General features: G+C 37.0%; 1 protein-coding gene across 2 annotated transcripts in view; it reads left to right on the plus strand.

Annotated features, from left to right (window-relative positions):
• The window catches only part of CFTR (CF transmembrane conductance regulator), a 203,313-nt gene that overhangs the window by 46,375 nt on the left and 144,911 nt on the right, over positions 1–12,027 (plus strand). For both annotated transcript variants that reach the window (XM_081038789.1, XM_081038790.1), the window contains exons 5-10: positions 1,282–1,371; positions 2,285–2,448; positions 3,252–3,377; positions 6,678–6,924; positions 9,333–9,425; positions 11,343–11,525. In XM_081038789.1, coding sequence (XP_080894915.1) covers positions 1,282–1,371; positions 2,285–2,448; positions 3,252–3,377; positions 6,678–6,924; positions 9,333–9,425; positions 11,343–11,525 — 903 coding nt within the window. The remainder of the gene's footprint in view (positions 1–1,281; positions 1,372–2,284; positions 2,449–3,251; positions 3,378–6,677; positions 6,925–9,332; positions 9,426–11,342; positions 11,526–12,027) is intronic.

The raw sequence follows: 12,027 nt of genomic DNA on the forward strand, positions 1-12,027 counted from the left end.
TTGTAACGGCGCCATTTTGTTTTGTTCCAAAATCTGAAAATATGATACTTTCAAATTATATTTTAAATAATGAATCAAAATACAAACTAAATTTAGCTTTGCCTGTGAATTTCAAGAAGACAGAGATAATTAAAATGAACAAATATTTACTGAGTGTTTACTGTGCTTAATATGGAGCCCCACGGAGCACTGCAGTCACATGAGACTGAGTCTGTTGCCAAGTCATGTGTGGTTTAGCTCAGTGGATTTCCCCTTCATGTTGCTCTACTAGTGTTTTGGAATTAACTGCCTTGATTGATTCCTTCTTCAACTCTGCTTGTCTAAATGCTATTTATCACATCTAGCTTAAATTCTATTTATTAAATTCTATTTATCACATCTAGCTTAAATTCTACCTCTTCCGTAAAATCTTTCCAGAGTTTTGTAACCAGCTATGTGAACTTTCTCTTAACCACTCTATTAAATTCTACTCCCTTTAACTCATTTATCATATATTTAGCTATGTATATACTAGGTTGCTTTGAGGCAAGAATTGTGTCTTAATAAATCTCAATAATAATCCCTGAAGCCTCGAATAAAGGAATTTGCCTCTACTAGGTGCTCAATACATAGGTGAGGGATTCAGTTGAAATAAATATTAGATGGGTACTCTCCTATCAAAGCCATCTATCTAGTGGGAAATCAATTCCTATTAAATTTTATAGGTGAGTCTGACTATGATCTATCATAAACATAATTAATTCACTTACTAAACAATTCTATTTTGTGTATAGGAATGTATATTTATTTGTAAAATTTAAGGAATTTGTATCATTAATATCATCATTCACAAATTATTAATGATTCAGTTATTCATAACGTACTTTAAATGACGTTAACAGTAATTTTATTTAATAGAGTTAGTAAAGAACGGCAAAATTTAAGTTAAGGTTTTAATTTACAATTTCACTGCCTTTGGTTCCATCTTTTATAAAAATAAAAGAAAAACAAACAAAAAAATCCAAAACCCTCCACACTATTTTGGAGGAGAAAAAATAGTTATTACTTTCTAAATGCTGGAAAATGAAATAACTAGAGGCATGACAGTGTACTATTTGCTATGAGAAGAAATATTTATAGATCTGAGAAGATACTAAGTTAGGTAAACACAAAATAATTTTCATTATCTTTACCTAAAAATGCATGCACACTAACCTAATTCCTCAGCTGTATTATAATGTTGCTTATAAATATATTTTTCTGTTTGTTGACTTCATCAAACTTCCCCTTTTTTCCTTTTAGACTTTAAAGCTGTCAAGTCGTGTTCTAGATAAAATAAGTATTGGACAACTTGTCAGTCTCCTCTCCAACAATCTGAACAAATTTGATGAAGTATGTACCTACTAATTTAATCTTTTATGCATTATTGTTTTAAATCATACAACCCCAAAGCTTTTCCTTGGTCAGACAACAGTAAGAAGTGGTCACCTGGGGCACATTCCTACCTTCCCTATTTCTGAAAACTAAGTTGTGTAACAAGGTGACATTCTGGGGCGTCGTAGAACTACCCAACTCAAAGTCACCTCTGCTTGCTGGATATTTAATGAGGTTTTTCAAGATTCAGCCCTTATCAGATCGTTTTGAAGTTTTCTTTTAATACTTTAAATCGGTTCTTTACTTTGGTCGAGTATGATTTATTTGTTGAATAATATTTATTTTGGTTGAATATGCTGAGCAATTCTTGGCCAGTGCCATCTTGTGTCACAGATAAATGCAAGATCCATGAGGACAGATAATGTGTTTTATTTACTTTGCATTTCCAGTATTTAACATAATATTGAGCCATCAGCAGGGGCTAAATAAATTACTGTTGAATTGAGCACACATTTATTCGGAATCTGTTGGCAGACAGAATGGTGCCCTTGTGGAGACTGAGCTTCTGGGCAGTCTGTTGTTCTTTGGTGTTGTATACCATGGCTCTTGTTTTACCCAAGTACAAGTTATTTAAAAGAAACTCTTGACAGGATACTTAAGAGATCCAATCTCATTTCCACTGAAAAAAGCATACTTACAAATGCAGTAATTTGAAATCTGTTCCTTGGGAAATGCTAGTCCACATGTAGAATGTGTAAGCACGTTGCTAGGTGCTTCATGGAATGAGTACCTAGATTGTAGTGTGCTCAGAAGAACCATGAAGTGTTTGATGATATAAGATCATTGAGTTTGATTTCTTTAATCTGTGCTTGTTTGTTTTTGGGGATGGACAGTAAATATCACTAGTTTTCGCTGTGATTTTGTTTTCCAGGGACTTGCGTTGGCCCATTTCGTGTGGATTGCTCCTTTACAAGTGACGTTGCTGATGGGGCTGCTTTGGGAGCTGTTACAGGCCTCCGCCTTCTGTGGGCTCGCTTTCCTTATAGTCCTCGCCCTGCTTCAAGCTGGGTTAGGGAGAATGATGATGAAGTACAGGTAGCACTTGGTTTGCACAATTCGAAAGGATTTTATGTTGGGTTTTCAAAAAGCCCACTCTGGTAAAACCAGTAAAATCAGTATGCACTGACCCGTGATCTACTTACTGGGTGTCACTAAACAGGAATTATTTTAATGGGGCAAATATCCGTATCAGTACTTCCTGTTTTGTTTGTCAAGCTATAGAATTTCTTTATAAATGTATTATGATTCAGTTCACGTTTATAGATCATAAGACTTAGGTACAATGGATAAAACATTTATGTGAGTGGGAGGGAATGCATACATTTTGGGTAGAGTTTCTAGGCTTTTCCTACTCCGGTTCATGGATCTTTATATATCCAAGCCTTAGATATTTTTTAATTACAGAATGAATCAGTGATACTATTCACTGCTTAGATAGAGCACTTCTAGACTTTGTCAGCCAGAGTATGATAGAAAGTGTACGGATTTTGGAGTCAAATAGCTGTTGACTTGAATCCCAGATTGCACACTTATTAGTTATTGTGATAAGGCAAGTCATTTTACCCCATTGAGTCTCTGGTTTTTCATCTTTGAAAAACCCTCTCCTAGACTGTCATAAGGATTAGGGATAGTGTATGGAGGCATCTAAATCAGTGTCTGGCACACAGTCATCTACTACGTGGTAGCGACTATTTTCTTACCATCTATTTAATAATCAAATGTTCGTTTGTTTAATAAAAGAAATGTGGTTTTTCTGAAAAGCTTGAACAGTTCTTGGTGGTTAATTTGACTTGTGTTTACTAATTATTTGATTGATAGGTTGATTGATTTATTTACAGAGATCAGAGAGCTGGAAAGATCAATGAAAGACTTGTGATCACCTCAGAAATGATTGAAAATATCCAATCTGTTAAGGCATACTGCTGGGAGGAAGCAATGGAAAAAATGATTGAAAACCTACGACAGTAAGTCATTTAGATAATTTCAGTATTGTTGGTCACTTAACGTTTAATATTTTAAAAATGAGTCACAGTTGATGTCCAGCTCATATTTGAAGTTTCTGACAATCAAACAATTGTATTAAGTTATATCAATATTCATGCGTTAATGGCATAAATTAATTTTCATAGTTGACCGAGTGTTTTATTTTACACTATAAAGGTATTTATACCTAATGAAAAAATCACCTATATATGTTTATAGCTGCTTGTGGTAATATGCTTATTTGACTAAAATAATTATCATGATGCTGAAGGCTGTTTGAAACCTTAAATAGAACTCCTGGATTAATACGTATACAATTCTGAGTCAAATCAATGATTCTCTATTATTATACTTTCCTTAATCTACATGTTATGGCTCCTGAAAAATGAAAAAAACAAATAACCCTCCTCTATTGGTTAAAATATGTTTGTTCTTCCTTAACCTAAGAATAATAACATAAGGTAATATCTATAAATTGTGTTTCTATAAACTCTCCACTTGAGAAGTGAGTTCAAGTAATGAAACCCCTGCCTGACATAGAGTCAGGACTTGGCGCCTATCTCTAGTCTTGTTTCAACTCAGATAACCTTTCTTTCACTGATTCGTAAAGATGATAGCCAGCAAAAAAGTACAGCACAGACTGAGATATGATTACTAAGATAATTTTGAGCAAAATATACACGAGGGCATTTCTGTAGCCATGACACCGTTTTTCTTTAGTCAAATTCCATGTTCTACAAACTGCAATCAAAAAAAGTTTCTAGGAGACTCAGTGGGGACAGATATACTGTTCGAGGGCAAATCATTCAGGATGGATAACACATGAGAGTTTCACAGGGAAAAATATACTGAAGAGAAGAGTGTGACTATGGGTTTTCAGGAATTCCGGCTGCTGATTCCAGTAGACAGTGATGGTAACTGAGCTGCAGGTGTGTGATTGGAACAACAAAAGAAAGGCTGAAATGTGAAGTCCTTTGCCATGTAAATAGAAAGAGTATTTATTTCCCAAACATTATTGCTCACCTGCTTTTATTATGCCTTTCAATACAAATCCAGGAAAGGAATTATATTTTCTTCTTTCCAGAAACATCCTTAAAGATCTTGGGGAATTGTTTAGTGGAGGTTGTTTATCTCATTAGCAAGTGTTTTCTGTCATTCTTGTCCCCTTGGTCCGTCACATGGCTCTAAGTATAGGCATTGCCAGAGTGATGAGGAGATTATCAGAGGATCCAGTTTCCTCAGCCTCCAAGATAGACTCCTTGTCAGGTTGCTATTCCACCTGCTGACTTTTCTTGACTTTATTTCTTTTCTCTTCTTCAAAAAAAGGAAATCCATCCGTCCTACTCTATTTCTGGTTGACCAATTCTAATAGCAAATGTTTGGTGGTAACTTGTATTATCCAATTCCTTAATCTGGCATGAAATGGTTATCTGAAAAGGCTGGAAAGTGCTGCCATAAATATGGGAAAGCAAGAATTGCTTCTGCTCAAAAGAGCAAATATATTGTTCTTGAAGAGGAAGGGTGCACTTCAAAGGGCTTGTTACCTCGGCCGGGGCTTTGCAAATGGCTGTGCAAAGCTTCCTGATAACCTACTCTTTTATTGCTCTTTGGTCATAAAGTCATTTTCAATTTTTTTATAAGAAACTGATAAAATGTTTTTATGACTCATAAGGTGTTAGTGATTTTATTATGGAGAATACTGCTTTCTTGGTGATTCTTATACATATTCTTGAATCCATTATTCTTTTCTTGGAGTGCCACACCTTTCATTTTCCTCAACCGTTTCTAATACATTTCAACAACAATTTTGACAAATTTATTAACATTTTTGTAAACAGTGATTTCTAGTCTTTTCTTAACTTCAACATAGCCAATATTAGTCTTTTGCTGGAAGATTCAAGACACACCTAATAAGGTCTAAGTGCCAGGCCCTCTGCTATGCTGTCATTTATCTTGGCAACACCTCCACAAGGAAGATGTTAGTTTCCCTTCTATGCATGTGGATTCTGTAGGATTAGAGGGAAGAGAAACATGCTTAAGATGGCAGGGCTGTAAGTGGCACAGCCAGTGAAATCCCAGGGAGATCCCCAAATCACAGTTTGTCTTCAGTGCCAAATCATTGATGTTAAGTAAGGGTTAGACTGTGAATCAATCTAGGTTGGGCACGTTGAATTCCACTTTCTTCATTAGAGTGTGCAAGATTACTTTTTTCAGACTTAAAAAAAAAAAAAAAAAAAAGATTTCCTCTGTATTCTACCACTCGAGAATGAGAACTTTTCTGAGTTATACCCGTATGTGGAAACAGCATCCAAATGTCAGGCCAAGCACAGCTGTTGCTCCCCACCACCAGGACGCCCCCTCCACCTGCCATTTGTCTGAGTCACTGCTGCTCTTCCCCTTCCAAGAGCTGAACAGGAGGGTCCAGTTTTTATGGCCCTGGAAGAATGGAATGGAGGTTGAAGGCAGCATTGCCCTCTGCTCTCACCAGCCTCTGCACTCCCTGTTTTCTGCCTATTGGAGCATTTAAACCTCTTCTGTATTTGTTTAAAACCTAGTTCACATTTGCAGTTCAGACTGGAAGATTGGAAGTGTAATACGATTGCAAATTATTATACTAAAATGAGAGAGACAAAGAGGATGCAGTATCCATGCTCATAATTTTTCAAGAACCACCTGCAACAGAATCACTTGGGTATTTTTATTGTTTTTTAGAAGCCTACTGCAGACTCACTCAATCAGTATCTCTGAAAGCTGGACCTGAGATTCTGAATTTTAACAAGTTTTTCGGGTGACTTTTACTTATGCTGAGGTGTGAGAACCTGTGAACTCTGTGGCTCATTTGTTATTTTCAGTGTTCCCCAAAGCCAAACTAGAGTGTTAAGAAGCCATTAGGGAATCACAGAATTGTCTTTCCCTTTATAAATCTTGCAACTTTGTCCTCATTTCCACACTTAATCACTTAAAACACCAACCAACAAACAAAAAATTATCAGTCTCACTAATCTTACTAATTAATAATGAAGTGGTCAATGCCTAAAAATAATGTAATAATAATTGAGCTTATTAATTATAGTTTAAAAATAATATTTACAGGTATTATGTGCAAGACACTGGTACATTGATTACTATTCTTCTTTCAGATAAGGGAACTGAAGCCCAGAGAGGTTAAATAACTTGCCCAAGATCCCAAAGCCTTGAGAGCCTGTGTTCAGATTTTACATTGCAAGATGCCCCTTATTTGAAAAATAACTAAGCATCCCAAATCTTATTATTTTTTATAGAACAGAACTGAAACTGACCCGGAAGGCGGCCTATGTGAGATACTTCAACAGCTCAGCATTCTTCTTCTCAGGGTTCTTTGTGGTGTTTTTATCTGTACTTCCCTATGCACTGATCAAAGGAATCATCCTCCGAAAAATATTCACAACCATCTCGTTCTGCATCGTTCTGCGCATGGCAGTCACTCGGCAATTCCCCTGGGCTGTACAGACGTGGTATGACTCTCTTGGAGCAATAAATAAAATACAGGTAATGCACCCTAAGTGGGCGTCATCCACAATAGTTTTAGAACAGTTTAGAACTTTTCTCGTGGACAAACTGGCTAGAAATTACCTCTTGGTCTTGGGCCTGTTTGACGATGCACAGGATTTCCTCTCTTGATGTCCATATGGAGGCTAACAAGCCCTTGTAATGACAGTGAGGGAAATAAAATGAAGACCTGGGAGCTGCTCTTAAGAAGTTGCAGAAAATATTGTTTCTGTATTCTGATAATTTTATTCAAGTAATCAATCCATAGATCAGTTTTAATGAACTTGGCAAATGTGTACAAAGATGATGACAAATTCACCAGGAAGTTCAAAAACTTTCCCCCTACCACTGAGAATGTGCACCTTGTTTTCCGCGTGGTTCCCTGGCCAGTATGATGAATGAGAATGGCATTTTATGCCACATTAATTATCTGCAGTGCTGATGTAGCTGGTAGCTTGAAGAAAAGTTCTAAAGGTGATGAGACTCAATTTACGCAAAGCTAATTGAATCACTACTGTGAACTTGTGTGTGCTTATAATTTTTATAATTTATATGCAGATTATGGGGACAGAGCCCCAGAGAGCAGTGTCCAGGCTCTCAGCCTCACACAGAAATGTGCTGGCTCGGGTAGTAGATGGTCATCAGTTGTGACTAGTTGGCCATTGGCTGTTACCGGTTAGCTACTGGCCACTGATATAACTGCCGTGGCTAAGCTAGCAAAGGGTGGTGTAGTGGCGTGGTGGAGTGTGGATTGCGGATTGCAGAGACGCGATTGCAGCTAGCAAGTGAGGTTGGTTGGCAGAGACAAGTGGACGACAGGTTGCGTGTCGTGTGGCTCCTGCTTCCTGTGTCTCCAACCCAGCCGCCAGCGAGAATATAGTGGTGTGACTTCCCTGTCTATGGCTCCGTGGGTGCTCCTTTTTGGCCTCATCATGACACCCTGCATTCTTAAGTGGGGAGCGGGACTAGAGACCTCGCATTACATCCCGTGTGACACAGATCAAAATGTTTTATTACACTTTTTTGATAACATTTAAATATTTGACCCTGCAAATAAATCACTGTGACATAAATAAAAATGATGGTGAAGGGTGAGTCACTTTTAAGTTGCTCTGCCATTGTTTAATCTAGGCCGAAGTTTGCAAATGGTGGCCCAGGGATCTAATTTTGACCCCTAGACTTCTTTTATTTGACCTTCACATTTAAAGAATATTTTAATTAGTTGCCAGCATTTAAAAATTGACAGATGTCACGTGTGCAATAAATTATGTTTTCAGTTCCATTTGAAGGATTGGAATATATAGTAAACTGGGTCTTCTTCCCTCTCAAGCTGTGGCAGCCCCCTCATCAGACAGCCTGCCCCCTTCATTCATCAGTCTCTACTCAGCCACCTTCCTTAATTTTATCATCTAAAAGCGTGTGAGTTTGAGATCTCTGATTTAGACAAATAGGTGTGTGTAGCTCAGAACCATAGCAGGTCTTGTGCTAACCTTATTTCTTCTGTTAACCCATCACAGCTGTGTGATTTGGGAGAGAGAGAGACAGAGAGAGAGAGAGAGAGAGAGAGAGAGAGAGAGAGAGAGAGAGAGAGAGAGAGAGAGACAGAGAGAGACAGAGAGAGAGAGAGAACATACAGACCCAAAATGAGAGCGTCACAGAGACAAAGAGAGACACTGAACAGGAATACAGAGACAGAGCAACACATCTTGAAAACAAAATTGGGAGAAAAAGAGAGAAAGCAAAATAGAGATAGCAAGAGAGAGAAGAGCAGAAAAGAAAAAGGCGGGGAAATGAGGCAAGGACCAGGCTTTTTTCATTGTTTTCTATAGTGAAGACTTCAGGACACATGAAATTAATTCTTCTTTATGCTCTCACCTTCCCGCAGAACACTGTGAATCAGAGTTTCGGATAGGGCCCTACTTGTAGAATCAAGGTTTGATGCCTTAAAATCAGTTATATCAGATTGTCACACCTTCACTTAACTCAGAGAAGTGATGCTGATGATGCCTCTAATAAGGAGGGTGCTGAAAAGATGAAGACGTTAGTGTTCTCTGTCCTAATTGTGAACTGAGGCACATTGGTGGGTAATTCAGGGGTGCTTTATACAATCATCACTAGGGTTAGCGTGGAATAGTACAAGGAAGACTCAGTGGCACGTTGAAAATCTAACATGTAAAAACAGTTTTATATAATATGATGTTTAAAGAGTACATTTTAAATATGATGAATCCTAGTGCTTGGCAAATTAACTTTAGAACCTTATAAAATTATTTTATTAAGAAATAATTTCTAACATAATTATTAAAATCTAAAGGCAAGGTGCAGCATTATTAGAGTTTAATAGAGGTACAGTGATACATTAATGCTATTTTCATTCTACAACATGTTTTTGCTCTTTTTATGAACAGGAATTCTTACAAAAGCAAGAACATAAGACGTTGGAATATAACTTAACAACCACAGAGGTAGTGATGGAGAATGTAACAGCCTTCTGGGAGGAGGTCAGAATTATTTTTTAATTATTTGCTCTAAATACTTAGGAATTTTCTTTGTGAATCTGGTTGTACTAATGGACAACAAAATTAGAATGATGTTAGAACTGGTAGAACTGGAAGGTGACCGACTCCACTTATAGGTAAAGAAGTTACCTATAGCAATATTAAAGACAGTATAGAAGCCTCTTCATTTTTTGTCTAAGTCATATAACTTGTTTCACATAACAGATTAGGAAGTAATACAAACCTCGTGGTTTGGGATCCAGCTGTGTTTGAATCCTGGGTCTGCCATTTACTCTCTGTGTAATCTAGATCAAGTCATTGAACTTTGTGTAGCCTCTGGTACTCCATATGTAAAATGGGAATATTACTGTTTACCTTGCAAATTTGTTGTGAGATTGACTGAGATAATTTATGTGAAGTGTTCAGTAGAGTATCATGCGCAAAATAGTTCCTCAATAAACTACCTTCTCTGATCTCAAGTTCCAGTCCAGTGTGCTTTACATATACTAGTCAACATAAAGATGTATGAGACGTCTACCAGTGTATGGTTTTCTATGATTTTTACTTATTTTCATTCACTATTTAAAAATTAACATATTTCCAAAGTCAGAAAATATATTATCAATGACTTTAGCCTCTAAGGAAGCAATATTTGATTATTGAGGACACCTGTTGAGTTCCTGTTTTCTTATCACTTATATCTGTTGAGTAAAGGTAGTTATGAAACCAGTGTCCTATTTCTACATATTGCACAATATCTTAAATTGGTTTTATTTATATAAGTAACTTGATCACCAGGGTTGCACTTTACTTCATTTTTTTAAGATACAGGTATGAGAATAATTCTTTGTCTGCCTAGGAAAATTGTTTGTGGCAAAGTGTGTGCATCAGATTGATTTTTACTTCTTTGCTTTTAGGAATTTCAATTGCCCTTCCAGGCACGAAGGCTGAATATGTTTGATGTTTTCACTCCTATTTTCAGACAACTGTGTTCCTGCTCTGATCCCAAAGTCCTCCATTTCCCTCTCCCCCCATCTAATACTATAAGCAGCGTGCTGGAGCCCTTACGTGCCAGGCACTAGGGGAAGCACTTTGTATGTGCTGTCTCATTTGATTCTCATAACATTTTGACTTACATAATATTAATGTTTGCATTTCACTGATAAAGAAACGGAGGCTTAGAAAGCTTAAGGGACCTGGCTCAGCTCACACAACTGGCAAGAACTGAAGCCTGATTTGGGACCCTTTCCCTGCTGTCTAGCTGCATCCTCACCCTCCAGCCTTTGACTGTCACCTGTCAAACTCCAGGCACTCCTTGAGACACTTAGGATGGTGGTGCTTGTTAACCCTCTGCCATCGTGTCTGAGGCTTCAGCATTCACATGAGCACCCTTCCAATCCCATCCTCAGAACTTGTACCTTACGGGACTTCCTCAGTAGTTTCCTCTTAGTCACATCCTGAGCTTTGTGGGCACCCAGGCGTACTCCACTTTGGCGATTATGTCACACTGAAACCTCTTTCTCAGCCCAGAATTTCTTAACTTTCCGGCTTAGTCTCTTAATCCCATCTTTACTGCTGCTCAATTTCATCAAGATTTCTAATCTCTTTAATTCTACCATTTGGACCCCTCTGGGTTTAACCTCTTATTCCAAGACCAATCATTTCAGTTCTTCTCCCAGCAGCATTCTCATCTCCATTTTCCTTGTGCTAAACCCTTTTCTGAAAAACATTCACTTAATCAGCTTTGGCTACAATTATAATTTTCAAATATTTTGGATTATGTGTTCTAGAAATTATGGGCTATATAATTATGTGCTGTAATGTATGGATCATGGGCTATGTGCTTTTCAAATTAATTGTACATAAAATAAATAGCTATTGAAAATATCTGAAAAACCTACTTTTTTATTTTTTTTACAGGGCGTTGGGGAGTTATTTCAGAATGCAAAGCAAAACAATAACAATGGAAACGTTTCCAGTGGTGATAACCGCCTCTTCTTTAGTAATTTCGCAATTCTTAGTACTCCTGTGCTGAAAGGTATCAATTTCAAGGTAGAAAGAGGACAGTTGTTGGCTGTTGCTGGATCTACTGGAGCAGGCAAGGTAGTCTCTTTTATTCCTCATCATTATGATCTTAATTTGGCATGCATTTCTCCTTTCTTTTTCAAGTATGTCTGTAGGGTGAAAAGGTATTTTGGAGAAATTCTTACATTGGTATTACGAGAATGATTAGATATAGTGTTTTTTATAATATAAATTATTCCACTGATAATGTCCTCTAGCCTTTTATTTCTTCACACTATTTCCAGTGAATCTTTCTGCATCTTTAAGTTTTGCACAGCACTCAACATACTGTCTTGCACATTCAATCATTTTATTCCATCATTTTGGCAGTCTATCATTTTGTTGAATCAATGATCTATCACAGTTTTGGTATTTTGAGAGAGATGAACTTAAATGAAAACATCAATGAATATTTTATATATATGTATGTAAAAATATTGATAAAACTTTGTAGACTCTATTTTATTTTAGAAGTCAGCAAAAGCAGGAGCTAATACCTTATTCTGCACATCTAGTGCTCAGTTAGTATAAGATCAAGCTA

The sequence above is a fragment of the Rhinolophus hipposideros genome (genome assembly GCF_964194185.1).
Source record: "Rhinolophus hipposideros genome assembly, chromosome: 25".
Taxonomy (NCBI): Eukaryota; Metazoa; Chordata; class Mammalia; order Chiroptera; family Rhinolophidae; genus Rhinolophus; species Rhinolophus hipposideros.